The 19311-nt window shown below is 54.1% G+C and overlaps 2 protein-coding genes across 10 annotated transcripts; one reads left to right on the top strand and one right to left on the bottom strand.

The window, feature by feature from the left end:
- Window positions 1–7318: 7318 nt before the first annotated feature.
- On the bottom strand, window positions 7319–12752 carry BCL2L12 (BCL2 like 12). Of its 3 annotated transcripts, none has more exons than XM_070401755.1 (7): window positions 12641–12752; window positions 11886–12000; window positions 11529–11671; window positions 10540–10626; window positions 10361–10452; window positions 9351–9638; window positions 7319–7540 (listed from the first exon to the last, which is right to left on the bottom strand). In XM_070401755.1, exons 2-7 carry the CDS (start codon window positions 11990–11992, stop codon window positions 7490–7492), a joined length of 768 nt encoding a protein of 255 aa, XP_070257856.1. In that variant the 5' UTR covers window positions 11993–12000; window positions 12641–12752; the 3' UTR covers window positions 7319–7489. The 3 variants fall into 3 exon arrangements, with proteins under 3 accessions (XP_070257856.1, XP_070257857.1, XP_070257858.1); XM_070401756.1 differs by having other exon boundaries at window positions 11886–12015; XM_070401757.1 differs by lacking the exon at window positions 9351–9638 and having other exon boundaries at window positions 12641–12749.
- On the top strand, window positions 8790–18416 carry IRF3 (interferon regulatory factor 3). Of its 7 annotated transcripts, none has more exons than XM_070401748.1 (8): window positions 8790–8948; window positions 13755–13926; window positions 14515–14686; window positions 14773–14843; window positions 15429–15621; window positions 15720–16100; window positions 17405–17520; window positions 18170–18416. In XM_070401748.1, the coding sequence occupies exons 1-8, from the start codon at window positions 8896–8898 to the stop codon at window positions 18335–18337; spliced, it is 1326 nt and encodes a 441-aa protein (XP_070257849.1). In that variant the 5' UTR covers window positions 8790–8895; the 3' UTR covers window positions 18338–18416. The 7 variants fall into 7 exon arrangements, with proteins under 7 accessions (XP_070257849.1, XP_070257850.1, XP_070257851.1 ...); XM_070401749.1 differs by having other exon boundaries at window positions 8795–8948; window positions 14776–14843; XM_070401750.1 differs by lacking the exon at window positions 8790–8948 and adding an exon at window positions 12844–12977.
- Window positions 18417–19311: the final 895 nt, after the last annotated feature.

Consider the following 19311-nt stretch of genomic DNA (forward strand, 5'->3'; position numbering starts at 1 on the left):
AGTCTGGGCCCGCCCACCGCGACCCCGCCAGGAGATCTCATTGGCGATGGAGGCGGTCCGTCTGGGAATACCGTTTACCAATTGGACAAAGAAGATGCCCATCAAAGTTCAGGGACGCGCCCAGTCTGGCGTGAAAAGCCCCGCCCACGTAAGTCGACCGGGATGGCAAAGACTTCTCGTCTATCACAGGAAGCACGACTGATGATTGGGCGAAGCCAGCCGGGAGTTCCCGCCCCTTCCCCCAGCACCGCCTCAAAGCTTCCCGGCGGGCCCCGCGCTAGCGGACATTTTGAAATAGATCTGTCCATCACCTAAAGGACCCGCCTCTTATCAGCTGCTACTGGTTTATCGAAAACGTGAGGTCATGAGGCCTTTGGCGAGCCCCGCCCAGCGGCCGGTCTCAAGCACAAGGCGATTGGCCCACGAGGAGAGAGGGCTTTATCCTCCAGCGATTGACTCAAAAGAACTGTCACTCACCGTCTATTCATGGGTTCTCCCAGCCCCAAGGGAGTCTGAGAGAAACAAGGAAGAATTTGCCCATTTACGTGAGGGGGCGGGGGAAACTGGAGCCATTAGAGACCCAAAGAGAGGGAGGGCTGGTCCAGGGTCTCGAACCCAGTCGGGAAGGACTCGGGCGTTAATGCATGTAGACTCCAGCCCCTCTACTTAACCGTTCCAAGTTTTCTAAACTCAGCAACTTCACTCAAACCATTTGGCCTTTGCCAGTCCCTCTCCCTGCAAGGAACACCCACCTCCCTTTGTCAACCAACTCCTATACGTCAATCAGGGCACAGACCAGACACCGCCTCCTCCAGGGAGCTCTCCAGGATCTGCAGGAAAAGTCACTCGTTGAATGAAGATGAATGCAACTTGTAGAAGCATCACCCTGGAAAGATCCTTCATGACCCTCTCTAGTTGATACCTTTACCCACCCAACCACTGAAGCAATCACTTTCTATTTTCTGTCACTATAGTGTAGCTTTCCTTTGCTAAAGTTTCCTATAAATGGAATTATATGGGACGTGATGTCTTGTGTCTGTCTTCATTCACTCAGCCTAATGTTTTTGAGATTCATCCATGTTGTTGCACATAAAGTTGTGCAATCCTTTTTATTGCTCAGGAGTATTGCATTGTACTGGTGTATGGTTAGGACAAGGGTCTTCAGGCCTGGGAAGTTCTAGATGTTATTACTGTTATTCTTGCTAAGTGTTAAAATGTAGCATAGCCTTTCTCAGCTGCAGCTGTAAACAGGATTACTGAACAAGAACTCCACTGGTAAGTGTAGCCAACTGCACAGAAGAAATCAACATGTAATTGACCAAATAGTTATGAGCCACATGGCTAAGCCCCCTTGGGGAGGCAGAGTTTTGGATATGCATCCTGTTTCCTTTACTTGTTGTAAGTAAATAAAACTACCTTGCAACAACTGTTTCATGTTTTAGCAGAATACCCCAAGCTGCGGACCCCCTTGAGTTCGGTAACAGTATCATAGTTTATTTACTTTCCTGTTGACAGACATCTGAGTAATGTCCTGATTGGGCTGTTGTGAATAAAGGGGGCTATGAGCATTCGTGTACAAGTCTTCCTGTGAAGAGACACTTTGTCCTTTCTCTGGGGTCAACCTGGGAGCAGATGACCGAGTTGCATGCAGGGTGTATGCTCTATGCTTCACTTTATAACACTTGGATTGCGGGAAACGAGTTAAGTCGGCTCGCGTGAATTGCGCGTACTCCGCGGGAGCCGTCTTAACTCGGTTCATATAGATTTGCGGTGGAGTGCGGGAAACGTGTAAACTCGGGCCGATTGTAACTGCGTATTACCAAATATTTGTTTGTTTGCCGTTCACAAAGATACCTACCTGCGTATGCGAACCGTTTCATACCCATTGGGGTAATAGGTATCATAAAAATCCCTTGTAAGTAGAGAACACTTTATGGCGCTGGTCGAGTACAATACCGTTAGGGTACCAATGTATTGTTTTCTCATTTTATAACCGATATCCCTGGATATCTCACCATGCAAAGAGAATAGTTATTGAGAAATACTTCTTGTGTCCGGATGTCTTTAGTTTTGAGTTTTGTGAATATTATTACGTGTTTAAATATTTAAATATATTGTGATAAAGACATTCATATAGAATTTTTTAACCAAATAAAATAAAATCGTTCCGCAAAGTGTTCGCATAATAATTATTTTTTTATATCAGATATCTATCGGAGTACCGCTATTTTCAGTTAGTATTATTTTTATTTGCTTTAACCTAGAATGTCGCAGCATTCAGACTATAGTGATGATGAGTTTTGTGCAGACAAGTTGTCCAATTATTCTTGTGATAGCGATCTTGAAAATGTGAGTACAAGTGTTTTGAAAAATATCATACACTAAAAAACTATTAATTTCTATTTGTTTTGATTTATTATGAAAATTTTATTTTAAACTTTAAAAATATGTGTATATTTTTAGGTAATAAGTATTTTTTGGGTTTTTCGTATTTAGTTTATATATATCGAATTATTTATGTACTGAATAGATAAAAAAAATGTCTGTGATTGAATAAATTTTCATTTTTTACACAAGAAACCGAAAATTTCATTTCAATCGAACCCATACTTCAAAAGATATAGGCATTTTAAACTAACTCTGCTTTTGCGCGGGAAACCTAAATAATTGCCTGCGCCATCTTATATTTTGGCGGGAAATTCACCCGACACCGTAGTGATAAGGAACTGCCAAAAAGTCTTCCAGGGTGTCCTACCATTTTGCATTCCCATCAGGGGTGCATGAAGAGTTCCAGCTGCTCCAGGTCCTGGCCAGCACCTGATAGGATCCGTCTTTCGTTTTCACCAGGCTGGTGGGTACGCAGTGGTATCTCGTCGCGGCTGTCATTTGTAGTGCTCTGACCACTGCTGCTGAGCGTCTGTTCATGTGCTCATTGACCATTCGTATATCTTCTTTTTAAAAAAAAAAGATTTTTATTGATTTCAGAGAGAAAGGAAGAGAGAGAGAGAGAGAGAGAAACATCAATGATGAGAGAGAATCATTGATTGGCTGCCTCCTACACACCCCCCTACTAGGGATCGAGCCCACAACCCAGGCATGTGCCCTTGGCCAGAATTGAACCCGGGGCCCTTCAGTCTGCAGGCCGACGCTATATCCACTGAGCCAAACCGGCTAGGGCCGTATATCTTCTTTTATCAAGTGTCTGCTCACGTCCATTTTTTAAAAGTGTGCACTCATTTAAAAAATACGTCTTTTTAAAATTTTTCATTGATTTCAGAGAGATAGGGAGAGGGAGAAACATCAATGATGAGAAAGAATCATTGATGGGCTGCCTCCCACACACCCCGCACTGGGGATCAAGCCTTCAACCTGGGCATGTGCTCTTGACCGGAATCAAACCCAGGACCCTTCGCTCCGCAGGTTGACGCTCTATCCACTGAGCAAACCCAGCTAGGACTTGTTATCTTTTTAAAAATATTTTTAAAATTGATTTCATAGAGGAAGTGAGAGGGAGAGACAGAAACATCAATGATGAGAATCACCGATCTGCCCCCTGCCTCCTGCATGCCCCCTATGGGGTATCCAGCCCACAACCTGGACATGTGCCCAAACCAAGAATCGAACCTCAACCTCCTGGTTCATAGGTTGACGCTCAACCCTGAGCCATGCTGGCCGGGCAGAGATTTTAAATTTTGATTAAGTCCAAATAATGAAATAATCGGAGCCCACATTTTGATCCTACACTGTATGCTATATGGGTCTTAAGTCAATTTTTGTCTTTCTGTTTTCAATCTTCACCCAAGGATATGTTTCCATTGATTTGGAGAGAGAGAGAAACATTGACTAGTTGCCTCCCTGCCCGACCAGGAATTGATCCCAAAACCTAGGTATGTGCCCTGACTGGGATTCGAACCCACAACCCTTTGGTGCACGGGATGATACTCTAACCAACAGAGCCACCCAGCCAAGGCCTAAATCGGTTTTGTGTTTTTTTCCTAATTTCCAAGTACTGTATTTTGACCTGATCAATTATTTCTGCTCTGTGCTGCTACCAAGAACAAAATATTATAACAAACGATACAACACTAGGGAATAGCCTAACGTCATTGAAAAAGGGATGGTACAGGCGTTCAGGGGAAAAATCTCAGGCTGGAGTCAGAAATGGGCAAGTTGTCAGCATCAAATTCTGCATTTTCCAAGAAGGCAGCCACTCGTCGCCTGGGCCAGGTGCGTAATGGACTGTGGCAAGTCTGAACTGTGATGTACTGAGTGTGAAACACACTGGCCCTGGCCGAGTAGCTCAGTTGGCTGGGCATCGTCCATGTGCTGAAGGTTGCTGGTTCGATTCCTGGTCAGGGCACATACCTGGGTTGTGGGTTTGATCCTGGATCAAGGAGTGTATTTAAGGCAGCCGATCAATGTTTCTATCTCATATGGATGTTTTTATCTCCCTCTCTCTCCCTTCCTCACTCTAAGCATGTCCTGGGGTGAGGATTAAAAAATAATAATAGCTGGGCCAGGGTGACCCAGGGGTTGAGTGTCGACCTATGAACCAGGAGGTCACAGTTTGATTCCTGGTCAGGGCACATGCCCAGTGTGGGGCTTGCAGGAGGCAGCCAATCAATGATTCTCTCTCATCATTGATGTTTCTATCTCTCCCTTCCTCTCTGAAATCGATACAAAAATATTTAAAATAATAATTAAAAAAACACAGACAATTCAGAGGACTTAATATAAAAAAAAGAATCACTCTAGCTGGTTTGGCTCAGTGGATAGAGCATTGGTCTGCAGACTGAAGGGTCCCTGGTTCGATTACGGTCAAGGGCACATACCTGATTTGTGGGCTCCGTCCCAAGTGGGAGGTGTGCAGGAGGCAGCCAATCAATGATTCTCTCTCATCATTGATGTTCCTATCTCTCTCTCCCTCTCCCTTCCTCTCTGAAATCAATAAAAAATATATTTTTTTAAAAAGAATCTGTAACATCTCACTACTATTTTTATATTGACTACTATGTTGAAATGATTCTGTATTTTGGATAAACAGGGTTAATAAAAATTGTTAAAATTAATAGACCGCCTGGTCAGTGTGGTTTGTGGTTGAACATCGGCCCATGCACCAAACTGTCATCGGTTAGATCCCAGTCAGGGCCCGTGCCCGGGGGCTCGGGGTGTGCTCTCCATCACACGGAAGGCTCACTTAGTTCTGTCAGCCAGCGCTGCCCTGCGTCACAGCCTGGGAATGGGTGCGACCATGGGGGTGGGTGTGGTTAGAGGTGGGGTGAGGAAAAGCACAGAGACATCTAGTGCCCGACTTAGCATGCAGGCCTCCAGGGGCTGGGAGGATAGAAACTTCACCCCTCAGCAAACGGGAACTTGGCCATTCCTTCAATGAAGAATTTAGGCAATGCATCAAAGACCCCAGGATTAGCTCCTGTGGCCTGGTCCCCCACAGAAACCACGGAGGCTTGCATGTCACGTGGCAGTGGTTGCAGATATGCTGTGATGGGCAGAACTCCAAGGGGACCCCCAAGATCTCTGCCCCCCAGTGTTATATACCGGGGACCAGGTTGGGTTATAGGACAAAGGAGATGAATCCCTCTCCTGATTATCTTATACGACAAAGGTGAATTGATTTTGCAGATGTCATTAAGGCCCTAAACCAGTTAACTTTAATCAAAAGGGACATCTTCCAGGGTGGACTTGACTTAATCAGATGGGAGTCCTTTATTGTTCTTTTATTTTTTTAAAACATATTTTTATTGATTTCAGAGAGGAAGGGAGAGATAGAAACATCCATGATGAGAATCATTGACCGGCTGCCTCCTGCACGCCCCCTAGTGGGGACTGAGCCTGCAACCTGGGCATGTGCCCTTGACCAGAATCAAACCCAGGACCCTTTGGTCCACAGGCCGACACTCTATCTACTGAGCCAAACCGGTTAGGGCAGTGTGCTTTGTTTAGACAACTTACTTAATACCTGCTGGTAATTCACTCACATTGGCCTCCCAGCCAAGAGCACAGTAGCTCACGCCTGAACGCAGTCTCTAACCTCGGCAGCCTCTCCCTCCTGCTCTGAAGGACCCTGGACAGCAACTCTGTGCTATGCTCTGGGCAGGGGAGGGAGGGTCCCTTTTATTTATTTATTTTAATATGTTTTTATTGATTTCAGAGAGGAAGGGAGAGGGAGAGAGAGCTAGAAACATCAATGATGAGAGAGAATCATTGATCGGCTGCCTCCCGCATGCCCCACACTGGGGATTGAGCCTGCAACCCAGGCATGTGCCCTTGACCAGAATGGAACCTGGGACCCTTTAGTCCGCAGGCCGACGCTCTTCCCACTGAGCCAAACTGGCTAGGGCAGGAGGGTTCCTTTTAAACAGCAAAATCACCACAAGAAAACAGAAATGCACAGTCATGGGCCACTAAACAGATGGCGGGCACACACGTCGACAGTCTGAGAGCTGAACCAGGTGGCAGAGGGTCGCGTGTTCAGTGTTAGCCGAGGAGGTGCGCAGCGGGCGAGTCCCGTCCTTGGCAGCTCTGCCCACACTCGTGCCCACCACCGTGAGTATTAATTTGGGGATTACACGTAAATGTTAATCCCTATGTCCGTGGTCGGCAAACCACGGCTCGAGAGCCACATGCGGCTCTTTGGCCCCTTGAGTGTGGCTCTTCTACAAAATACCATGTGGGGGCGCGCACGTACAGTGCGACTGAAACTTCGTGGCCCATGCGCAGAAGTTGGTATTTGTGGAAGAGCCGATATTTTTGTGGAAGAGCCACAATCAAAGGGCCAAAGAGCCGCATGTGGCTCGTGAGCCGAGGTTTGCCGACCACTGGTAGTTGAATTCGCAACTATAGAGTGTGCAAATTACAAGGACCGACTGTCACTGGCTGCACATCTCATCGTATATGTTTACAAACAAAATTCTGTGAAAGAGGCTACACCCCAAAAAGGTGACAAACCCCAAGTCTCCAGGGAGATGAGGAGGAACCAGCAAAAAAGGCACAGAAGGAGAAAATGGGAAGGTGGTGTTTGGGTGCCCGTGAAGGGAGAACTAGCCTGAAGGCTCCACGGGCATCGCGCAGGGGCAGCTGGGATAGATGCCCCAGGCAGCGGGGAAGAGGCCTCAGCTGGAGTCGTGCTCACAGGCATCCCCATCACGCTGTATGCGCAGCTGGCAGGCACTCCTAAGTGCTCCAGATAAACATTTCTGGAATGAATGCATCGCTCTCGCCTCAATGTATAAACCAGAGAGATCTCCGAACCACACCTCCCCTACTTAGAACTTGAGTTCTCGAGTGAAAGAGCAAGTGATTCAACCTTTGAACAAGTTTTTAATATGAAAACAATTTGAACCATTTCTTTTTGGCAAAAGCAGGGTGGGCAGCCACCACTCACAGCCCTGAGCAGAAGAGGAAGGCTCGAGAAGCACCCAACGGGCCCCGGCGCCTGAAGGCCAATCTTGTAACAGCTGCTGAGGAAGAGTTAGTCCAGGGGCAAGTTCAAGTCCACGGGGGAGCTGGCCAGGATGCCCTCCTGCAGGGAAAAGCGGCAGAGCCTCGTCAGTGGAGGCTCCCTCCACTCCCAGCAGCATCCACACCAGCCCAGTGAGAGCTGAGACAGGGGGCAGGGAACCAGGATGGGGAGGGGACAGAGACCAGAGAGGGACAGAGACCTGGAGAGGATCAGACACCCGGGGGTGGGTGGGGCCAGTCCCGGTGAGGAAGAGGAGACGGAGCCCGCGGGTGGGCGGAGCGCTGGTGGAGGTTGGGCAGAGACAGGGCTCCAGGGAGCGGAGGGGGCGCTGGGGTTTTAAAGATCAAGAGCCCTGGCTTTGTGTGCAAGTGTTGATTCTGATCCCTGCGTGAGGAGCTTCCCTCCCAGCCTCCGTAAGACCCGGATAATAACCGAATCCCGTCAGGCTGTTGTGAGGCTTAACTGGGATCATCCACTGAAATCCTTGGCGAGCACCTGGCCAAGCTTTCTGCTCATTCCTTAAAACAAAACGGCTTTACAAACCAGCGAACGAGCTTCTGGGCTGAGCTCCAGACACGCATCCCCCGTGCCCTCATCGCCTGCTGTGACGTCGGAGGGCAGCTCTCGCTTAGCTGGACCACTTCCAACCATCTCTGACTCCTTCCCAGCCCTCTCCCTCCCCTCCCCTCCCCTCCCCCCTGCTTGGCCCCATCTCGGGGAACAGCCCAGCAGTTGCCCAGGTCAGCGTCCTTGACTGCTGCCTGCCGCTCAGTCCCCACATCCACTCCATTAGCAAAATCTGTAAGCTCTATCTCCAAATTAAATCCAGGACCCCTACTATTCCCACACTGCTCTGGGAACCTCCCCCTGGCCAGTCACCCCCTCCAAGCTCCCTCCTTCTGCCCTCTCCCCACACAGTTCCCCACGCCACCACCAGAGGGCGGGTGTTAATACCTAAGCACCCTCTCATCCTCTGCTCAGAGCCCTCCAGGAATTCTGGGCTCACTCAGAGTCAAACCCCAAGTTCTCACCATGACTACGAGCCCATGAACAACCTGGCCGCCCCTCCTGCTCTCAACTCTGGCCCTGTCGCCTGGCTCACCTAGCTCACCCTCTCCAGCCCCTCCTCTCTGCTCCTCAAACACACCAGGCCAGCCCCTCCCAGTCTGGGAAGCAAGGGTTACATTCTGAGAGCCTGGTGTGCACCCTCCTCTGACCGCATCGCCGCAGCAACAAGGCAACTGAGGTGGCAGCCGTGAGGCGGGGCAGGCAGGTGCTCAGGGAGGTGGGGCCGTTGCCCAGGTGACGCGGCCACGCCAGCTCTGAGCCTGGCATTGGGTTGAAAGGCGGGAGCAAGGGAAGGTGTCAGGGGCGAGAGAAGACGGCAAAAGGAGGTACAACTAGTTGCTCCTGCCATGTTAGAAGGTGCAGATGCTATGGAAGGAAGTAAAGCAGCCAACAAGAGAGGGTGAGTAAGCGCGAGGGTGTGGAGGCGGCTGCGGTTTTAAATGGGACCAGGAAAGGCCTCCCTGAGGGTAAGAGCCGAGCAGAGCAGAGGAAGGAGGCAGGGGGCTACCGGACAAGCGGGTTCGGCAGGCAGAATCACTGTAACCACACAAACGTGCCGTGGGGCGCCCAGCACTTAGAGGGTGACCCCAGCTAATCCTCACAAGCCCCCACTGACCACCGTGGGGCCCAGGGTGCAGTAGGTGCTCAGTGAGCACAGAGCAGGTGAACGGGGCGGGGGGGGGGGGGGCGGGGTGGAGGGGGGCGGGGAGAACACTCGCGATGCCTGAAAGGAAACCTAAGGAGCCCCTCCCCCCAATCACAGTCAGGTAAAGGGGGGCCCACAGAGGCTTGGGCGGCTCACCCAGCCCCCCTGGGCCTGGATCCAGGGCGTGAAGCTGTGCACGTGCTCTACGCTGAGTCCAGCCAGGGTGCCCCCCAACCAGGCCACGCGCCGGCTCAGCTCCATGGCCAGGGCCAGGCGCGCCAGGGGCTCCGGGGAAGGCGGCGGGGGCCCGGGGCACCGCAAGGAGGGGCGTGCGCGGCTGGGGCAAGGGCTGCCCTCCCGGCTGGAGAACAGCTCCACTAGGCGGGCGAAGGAGCCAGCAGAGAGGCGGGCCAGCTTGCGGCGCAGGGCAGGGTCCGAGGCCAGCTGTGGGGTGGACAGGGGAAGAGGCAGGGTCCGCCCTGGTGGCCAGCCAGTAGGAGGCTGGGGGCGTGGGGGTGGCTTTCTGGTGTAAGGGACTTCTCGATACTAAAGCTCTAAGCCATGCCCCAACCCATCACATCAGCCAATCATAAACCAGACTCCATGGTTTCTGCCAAACTACTCACAGGAAGGTGGCCTAGAACCCAAGAAGCTAAGCCACGCCCCTGCCCAGACCTCGGCTGCTAATGAGGGCCTAGCCCTACTCTAACTGCGCCCTAGAGTGCTAATCTTCTAGCCTTCAATCTACAATTAATAGGCCAATCATATTTCAGGACACAAACCACACCTCCTCCAGCAGGCCATTTCCCCCCACATTCTAAGCCACGCCCCTACGCTGTCACTCAGGATTTCAGATTTTATGTCTTCTCAAACCACATCCCACTCCCACCACCATATATCCCCTTACTTCCTCAACTGGCTCCAGTCTCTTCCCTAAATCATGTTCCTGATGGCCACAACCCTTCCTTTAGGCCACGCCCCTCTAACAAACAATGCAAGCCCCCAATTTAAGGTACTGCCCTGGCCATACCTCTGTCATTCACTAAAGGCTTGTCCTACCCTCTCCCAACCGGCCACCCAATGAGAATGCAGATCCAGCTTCTGACCCCAGTGCCCAATCATAAAGCAATTCCTATCCTAGCTAAGGGATGGACGGCGACCATCACCTTCTGGTTGATGACTTCTGCCTCCTCCTCCAGCAAGGCCACCAGCCTCCGCAGCAGGGCTTCCTTTTCGGTGGGTGGGGGACCCTGTAACTCTACGGGGACAGAAGAGAATTCGGTTGGGGGCAGAAACCTGGCCACCCTTCTGCCCTCATCTTTCTGCAGGGCCCCTCTGCCCTCACCTGGGCTCGGAGGGGATCTCAGTTGCTCTTGGACCAGCTGTTCCAGCCGCTGGGCCACGAGGGCATAGAAGTCTGGAGTTGCTGGGACTGGGGTAAAGAGAGACAATGACAGGTCTCCAGGAGATCAGGAAGTGATGGCTTCTCTCCTCCCAACCACCCTGCCTGGTAGCGGTGATTTCCTTTCCATAACGGGGTAAATGTAAATGGTGGCTCAGTGAGCAAACTTGGCAAAAGACCCTTGTACTGTCCACTTTATGGTGTCCCCCCAAATGGATTCAGTGTTAGAGCTGAACTGGACCTTGAAGAGGATCCCATCCAAGGAAGGCAAACACGTGACACTCCAGCGATTACCACTCTATCCCTTGTCCATTTCAGGCATCACCGGCTGATCACAGAACTCTCTTTCTCACTTGGAAACCCTGTGCAAGCTAGCACGCCCTGTAGCCATTACTATTCTATCCAGGCTCACGCGAGAGGAAAGCTGTTAGTCCAAGGACTCCTCCTCCCCATTCCTACTTTGCTACTGGATAAACACAGGAACAGGGGAGAGAAGGATTTTCCAAGTCATGTAATCAAAAAGATAAGGAGCTGTGATTGAAAACGGAGGGTAGGTGCTACCTAGATACCCTTAGCTGAGTGATCTTGAACTAATTCCTTGTCCTGTGGATGTATTAAGAATCAAAGCTCCCAGCCCGACCAGCCTGGCTCAGTGGTTGAGCATCGATCTGTGAACCAGGAGGTCACAGTTAGATTCCCGGTCAGGGCACATGCCCGGGTTGCAGGCTTGATCCCCGGTGGGGGGCGTGCAGGAGGCAGCCCATCAATGATTCTCTCTCGTCATTGACGTTTCTCTCTCTCTCTCTCCCTCTCCTTTCCTCTCTGAAATCAATAGTGTGTGTGTGTGTGTGTGTGTGTGTATGTATATTTTAGAATCAAAGCTCCTGGCTCTACATTAGCAAGTTCATGGGTGATCTAGGGAAACCTCTTACCAGGCTGCGAACCGTAGCAGGGGCGAAGGGGCAGGGAGCAAGGCCGAGGGGACTCAGGGGGAACTGCTTCTCGACCCAAAGAACAAGGAAAGCATCTTCGAAGGCGGCTCAGGAAGTCTGTTGGCTCCTCCTGGGCAGGGCTCCTGGGGAAGGGACCTCAGAGAGTGACTCCAGAACCCCCTTGCAAGCAGTCCCTTTTTTCTCCCCCTAAGGGCCTCTCCCTATAACCCCGGGGACAAGGAAGAGAGCCAGATACACAGAGAGGGGCAAGGACACAGACTGAGACCAGGAGCACGAGTTAGAGACGGCCCACACCACATGCAGAGGCCCCTGCGGGAGGAGAGCAGCTCCTCTTACCTGGGTGGGGTTGGAATGGGGGACCCGGCAGCCTCGCCTCGCTTAAGGAAGGCAGCGAGGACCCTCAGCGTGTCCTCCCGGAGCCCCAGCTCTTCCGAGCCTGCCATGGGGGCACCTGTGAGAGAGGGGGCTGAGGGATAAACTCCAGGGTTCAGCAGAAGTGAAGGCTTGGGGCACCAATTCCTAGTTTGTGAACGAGGAGAGGGTCAGGACTCGGGGGTCCCCAAGGCAGGGAAGGGGCTGAGGGTCTGAACTCCTAGGTCCTTGAGAGGAATTGAGGTCTGGAGGTCCAGACTCTTGAGTCTCCAGAGGGAGAAGAGGGATGAAGACGAAGATTCCTTGATCCTGGCAGAGGAGGAGGCTGGGGACCCCGATTCTTGGGCCTAAGGAAAGAGGGGGCTGGGAGCCTGAACTCTTGGATCTGAGAGGAAAGGGGATTGTGCCTTGGACCTCTGGGCCCTCGAGCAAGAAGGACGCCTGAGGCTTCGACTCTGGACTCGGAGAGAACATGCCAAGTTACTTAAGCCGTTAGAGGATGAAAACTACCAATCCCAGCAGGCTTCGTGGCAAACATTCCACTAGGTCCGCAGTTGATCGCCGCGCGGCCTGCTGGGAGGTGTAGTTCCACTGTCTAAGGGTGGACTCTTGGGGACCCGTGACGCTTGGATGCCGAAACAGGACTGGGGGTCCAGTTCCTGGATCGCGGCCCTCTTCTCCTCCCTCCTCCCCGCAGCCCTCACTGACGCCCCACTCACCTGGCCCCGGGCCCGGGCCCCGGGCCCCGCCGCCGCCGCCACCTCCTTCACTGAACTTGTTAAACTTGTCTTAGTTCAACTTTCCCGCGCCTGCGCACTGGGCCGGCCGGGCGACGGCCCAACGCAGAGGGGGCGGAGCGCCGGTGCCCGCCTAATTTGCATGCGACGTTCCCAGCATGCCGGTGGCCGGAAAGCCAAAAAAGGGCACGGGGAGGAGCAATGTCCGGGCTGCGGGTGCCACCTCTTTGTGGTTTGTTGCCCAAATGACGAGAAAGTCGTTTTCATTTCAAGAAATCTGCAGCAAATAAAGCTCCACCGCCCTAAAGCTCAGCTGACGGTAAGGGGTGGGGGTGGGGTGCAGCTCCGTGTTCCCGCGCTACGGGACCCAAAGCCACGGGTGGCCCCAACACTCTGCGCGCCCCGCCCCGTCCCGCTAGGTAGGTAACACGGAAGAGCCGGGAGCTGGTGGTGGCCCGGAGTGAGGAACGGGAGAAAGGATGAGTCTGACATGACATGGAGCGGGGTTGTGTACCCTGGAGAAAGTGAAGCAAGGAAGGGGAGAAGTGAAGCAGTGGCAGGTGCAAAAAAAAAATAAACACAGAAAGAGCAGCGGGGAGGCAGTCCACTCCAGACGGTGGGGAGCGCGCCCTGGACGAGGGAGGCTCTCTGCGGGGGACTGTGGAGGGAGGTCTGCGGTGGAACCGGGTGAGGGGATCATCTGTGGGGAACTGTGGGAGGGGTCTACACTGGGGTGAGTGCGGGAGGTAGAAGTCCACAGGAGAGTAGCGTCTGCTATTAGGCTCCACCTTGGAAGTGGGGGTACCTGCCTTGGGTGATGGGGAGGGCGGGCGGGCGGGATTTGCAGTGAAATAGGGAAGGGTCTCTGCTGGCGGAATTGATGGGCTGGTGGGGTCTGCACAGAAGCTGGGGGAACGAGGGGGCCCTAAAATGGATTTGGGAGGGAGTCCTCGCTAAATTGTTGGATTGGAGGAGGTGAGGTCTGTTTGTTCCCCCAAGAAAATACAGGCGAGGGACCTGCGCCGTGGCCCGTGAGAGGATGGTCCGGGTGGGCCTGAGAGGCCGCCTGCGCCCATGACCTGCCCATTGTTCGCAGGCCCGACATGGGATCCCAGAAGCCTCGGATCCTGCCTTGGCTGGTGTCTCAGCTGGACGAGGGGCAGCTGGAGGGCGTGGCTTGGCTGGACCAGAGCCGCAGGCGCTTCCGTATCCCCTGGAAGCACGGTTTGCGGCAGGATGCCCAGCAGGAGGACTTTGGCATCTTCCAGGTGTGTGGGAGCTGAGACTCGGGAAACCCTAAGGTGCAGGTGCCGTAGGGTGGGGTGGACTCTGAGGAGTGGAGTTACAGTGGGATGGGGAGGGCTTAGGATAGTTGATAGGTGTGGGATAGCTGGAGAGCCCAGGTTCCAGGAGTAGAACTAGGAAAGCAGGTTAGACCATGAAGGAAATGCATCCTGGGAGTTCAGGGCTCACTGGGGATGGGATCTTGGATATAGAATTCTGGGGGCGGGTCTTGGAACATGAGATCAGACTGGGCTGAAGCTGAGGGTACTTACCACCAACTTAGAATACTACACCAGTGGGGGTAAACCCAGTTAGAGTGGGAGGGGGCGGGGCTATTACAGAGGGTGCCCTAGGGCAGGTTGGTTGCAGAGTTAGACACCTAGTAGGGCCTGGAAGGTTGGCTTAGAAAGCAAAGGATTTTGAAAGGTGGAGGCAGGGGGACTTAGGGCACTGAGAATTTGGGGCGAGAACCTTAACAAGGTCGGTGCTAGGATGAGAGGGGGCAGGGTTATGACCCCTGGGGTGGGGTCGGAATCATCTGCTTCTCTATCCTGGTCCCATTGGTTCCCCAGGCCTGGGCAGAGGCCAGCGGTGCCTACACTCCTGGGAGAGATAGGCCTGACCTGCCAACCTGGAAGAGGAATTTCAGGTCTGCCCTGAACAGGAAGGAAGTGTTGCGTTTAGCTGAGGACCGGAGCAAGGACCCCCACGACCCGCACAAGATCTATGAGTTTGTGAACTCAGGTGTGCTGGAAGCGGGGGTTCTCATGGAGGAATGGGATCGTAAGAGTCCCTAGCACCCCCTTTCCGCTCACCACCTCTCTCGCCAGCAGTTGGGGACTTCCCTGAGCTGGAGACTTCTCCGGACACCGATGGCAGATTCAATACCTCTGACACCCAGGTACGCATGCGCCCAGCCCTCCTGCCCCCCTGCGTCCCTGTTCAGGCCTCATTCTCCCCATGGACCATTGTCTGCCTCCTCCCTGGCCTCCCTTCTCTCCCTCCCCTGACCCAGAGCTGACCCTCCAGCTCACAGCCCTCCATGGCTTCCCAGCAGCCTCAGGAGAAAGTTCCGTTTTCACCAGGCGTTTGAGGCCCTAACACATCTCCGTTGCTTTCCTTGCTTTCCAGCCTCTTGGGAACTAGAAACTCCCTGCCCTCGATCTTGCTGATGTCTGTGCCAGGAAACGTCCCCGGGGACATTCTCCCCAGACTTCTCTGCCCAGGTCTTGCCTGCGTGGAGCCAGATCCTTGGGCTGAATTAGCTGCTCTCCCAGACCTCTTAGCCCTCAGCATACATCAGAGCATTGTGCACTCTGAGCCCAGGGCGGTCTCTCCCCTAGATCGGAAACCCCTAGAGAGCAAGGCTCAGGACTGTCTCCTCTCTGGGTCCCCATATTGCTGAACACAAGGCCTGACCCATGGGAAGTCTTCAGAAAATGCTGCGGAAATGCCTGGACCCTTTTCTCTCTCTCTCTCTCTCTAGGAAGACATTCTGGAGGAGTTACTGAATGACATGGCCTTGGGCTCAGTTCCAGATGAGGGGGCCTCGAGCCTGGCTGTGGCCCCTGAATACCCCCCTCAGCTCTTGCTGAGCCCCAACTTAGACATTCCTGCTCCCTACCCAAACTCGGCGCCCCCTGAAAACCCACTGAAGCAGCTACTGATGCCCCAGGATGGTGAGTGCCAGCTGTGGGCTGGGAGGAGCTGGATCTGGGGTGATGGGCCCTTACACGCTCTCAATCTCTCCCTTCATGTTGCCGCCGCTGCTGCTCAGACTGGGAGTTCGAGGTGACCGCCTTCTACCGGGGCCGCCAAGTCTTCCAGCAGACGGTCTTCTGCCCGAGGGGCCTGCGGCTGGTGGGGTCAGAAGGAGGGGACAGGACACTCCCTGGGCAGCCGATAACACTGCCAGACCCCGGGGCGTTCCTGGCAGACAGGGCCGCGAAGGACTATGTGAGTCGTGTGCTGAGCGGCCTGGGCGGGGGACTCGCTCTGTGGAGGGAAGGGCAGCGGCTCTGCGCCCAGAGGCTGGGCCCCTGCCACACATACTGGGCTGTGGGCGAGGAGCTTCTCCCCGACAGCGGCCACGGGCCTGATGGCGAGGTCCCCAAAGAGACGGAAGGAAGCGTGTTCAACCTGGGGCCATTTGTGACAGGTGAGTGGAGAGGGGCCCCAGTGGTTAAGAACCGGGGTCTGACCTTTCGGGATCCTGCTGCTGTTGGCCATTTAGCCTAGACTGCTCCGAGCCCGGCAAGTCTGAAGGCCCTCTCCCTCCCTCTGCCTGCCCAGAGCTGGGAGGAGGCACGGGGCCCCCTGCACAGAAGGTGCTCAGGAACTAGCTGCCATAGTCATCATTATTACCAACTAGAGGCCCGGTGCATGAAATTCATGCACAGGAGAGGGGAGAGTCCCTCAGCCCGGCCTGCACCCTCTTCAATCCGGGACCCTTTGGGAGATGTCCAACCGCCTCTCGATATTCGGGACCGCTAGCTCTGAACCGCTCGCCTGCCTACGTGCCTGATCACCCCTAACCACCTCTGCCTGCCTGATTGCCCCTAACTGCTCTCCTACCCGCCTGATTGCCCTTAACTGCTCCCCTGCTGGCCTGATCTCCCCTAACTGCCTCTGCCTTGTCCCACACCCGGGACCCAGGATTCCCTTCTCCTGCTGGTTGCAGGCACCCGGGACCTGGGCTTCCCTCCCTCTGGCCGGCCGTAGGCACCCAGGACCTGGGCCGGCTTCTCACAGGCTGGCCGCAGCCACAGGGACTGTGGGCGGGTGGCTTCACCTGGGCCGCAGGCACCCGGGACCTGGCTGGTCCCCATTCCTCTCTCCCCGGGGTTGAGTGTCTGAACAGTTCCAGCGCTAGGCAAGAGGGCATGAGGGCGTGATGACTATTTGCATATTAGCTCTTTATTATATAGGCTTATGGTGGACAGACAGACACAGGAAAGATCCCGTAGGACTTTGCTAGCCAATAGCACTTTCTTTGCACTCCCCAATATCGTACAGTATCCAGCCACATTGCTATTGAGTACTTAGATGCGCTGAGAGCATCTGAGGAAGTGAGCTTTAAACTATTTGCATTTTAATTAGTTATCATTTAAATAGCCCTGGTGGCTAATATGTAGGGACAGTGTGCCCTTAGGGGGTTAAAGAGCAGTAACTGTCAACATCTTTGGGAGAGGACTCCCCTCCTGGACCTGCTTCCCCATCCTGAATGCTCAGGGGGAGGTGGGAGCGGATCGTCCAGCCCTACCCTGATGGGTGGGAGGGAAAAGGAACTTTTATGTTTGTGCCAGAATTGTGGGGACTTGACGCACATCAGCAGCCCCCTGGTTTTGATGGCAGAGGTATGCCAGGCTTTAGGTTAGTGGGGAAGGTAGGACATTATTCAGGTTTTAGGGGGAGGGGCAGGTAGAGGTCTCCCCATCCCTGACTAGGCTCTTGGGCCCGTAGATCTGATTGCCTTCATCAATGGAAGCGGACGCTCACCACGCTACACCTTCTGGTTCTGCATGGGGGAGTCATGGCCTCAGCACCAGCCGTGGACCAAGAAGCTAGTGATGGTCAAGGTGCCTGCGCCTTAGGATCCTGGAGCTGAGGGGGCGGGTCTTCCAAAAGAATAGGTTGCTCCCAGGAACTACAATTCCCAGAAACCCCTGGAGAAACGAAAATTTCCAACTCTCTACATCACCATTTCCCCCCCCTCACCAGAGGATATTTTCATTGATTTTTAGAGGGCAGGTGTGGGTTGCGGGGGGAGAGAGACATCAATTGGTTGCCTCCCACATGTGCCCTGAACCTGCAACCTTTCAGTGTATGGAATGATGCTCCTACCAACTGAGCCACACCAGCCAGCCAGGGCTGCAACCACCATTCATTCTCAGAGACTTCTGGGTGTCCCACCCATGGCCTTATCCATGGCTGGGACACCCAGAAGCATGAGGGAGTTGGTGGACTCTAAGTCCTAGCAGCCTGTGAGGAACTACAGCTCCCAGGAGTCCTTCTGACACCAGCTGCTCAGCCCTAGCTTCTGGGAGCCCCTCTGCCCTCCGTGGTTGTGAATATGGGAAAACTACAACTCACAGCAGTCCTGAGCCCAAGAATTCATCCTGGGTTATGGTGGGACCTGCTGGGAGTTGTAGTCCACTCAACCCCACCCCCTACAGTAGACAACGTTGGGTGCCTCCCTTGACTGTGTTTCTTCCCCACCTCCTATAGGTTGTTCCCACGTGCCTCAGGGCTCTGCTAGAAATGGCGCGGGTAGGCGGTGCCTCCTCGCTGGAGAACACTGTGGACCTGCACATTTCCAACAGCCAGCCTCTCTCTCTCACGTCGGAGCAGTACAAGGCCTATCTGCAAGACCTGGTCGAGGACATGGATTTCTAGGTCACTGGCCAGGTCTGCACCCACCACTCGTGGGTGCAGGTCCCTCGCCTCCACCAATAAACTACTTCTTGCCACTGTCGCCACTTGTGTGTGGTATTCGGTGTCCCCAGGCCAGCCCTGACCCAAGCTGGGCACTGCTCCTTCAGACCTCAGTCTATGCATCTGCAGGCCGCCCACAACTCGGTGCTCACAGTGGGCGAGACACTCATCACCGCCACACCTCTTTCCATGGACCTGGTGAGAAGGTGACAGTCATTCCCACTTTACAGACCGAGACAGTGAGACTTAGAGAGGAGTAAAGGTCACAAAGTAGGAGACACAAGCTGGGTCAGAATCCAGTCCCATTTCAAAGCCACTGCTCTCCGAGGGAGGCCCAGGGCTGCCTCCGGAATCCCCATGTTGCCTCTGAACAGCCGGGGCCACGCTCCGGTATGCAGAGAGCTCCCTGCCTAAATGGCCCTGTTTGTTGGGGGCCTTGGCTCCCTCCAGCTCCTGCGGGGTGGCCTCAGGCACATCCTGTCTGGGGCTGGGACGGGCAGTGGTAAAGGAGCTCTGTGCCCCACCCTGGAGCCCGCGTGCTGCAGCGGCCCGGTCATTGCCGCCTTTCCTCGCCACGCCTGGGTTCTGGGCCACAGGACTGAGCGAGGCCAGCACTGCGTCTCAGGAGGGTGGATTCCATCCCCCCACCTCATGGACTGGTGAAGCACAGCCCAACTCAATGGGGGCAGGCACGTCCCAGGCAGACAAGCAGCACCTGGGTGCCCCGAGCTGGGAAGACTGACCAGGGGCCTGGCCCCTATGTGCCGTCACCACCACTCTCAGCAGCAGCAGCTGATAGCGTCCTGGGAGGGTCCTAAGTGCTTCCCCTGCCTGGGTCTCACTAATCCTCACAACACCCACTTTACAGATAAGGAAACTGAGGCGCAGAGAGGGGCATGTACTGGCCCCAAGCCACACAGTCTGGTCTCCCTGTT

Source organism: Myotis yumanensis, unplaced genomic scaffold, assembly GCF_028538775.1.
Source record: "Myotis yumanensis isolate MYYU_CA2020_CCGP unplaced genomic scaffold, mMyoYum1.0.hap1 SCAF_23, whole genome shotgun sequence".
NCBI lineage: Eukaryota > Metazoa > Chordata > Mammalia > Chiroptera > Vespertilionidae > Myotis > Myotis yumanensis.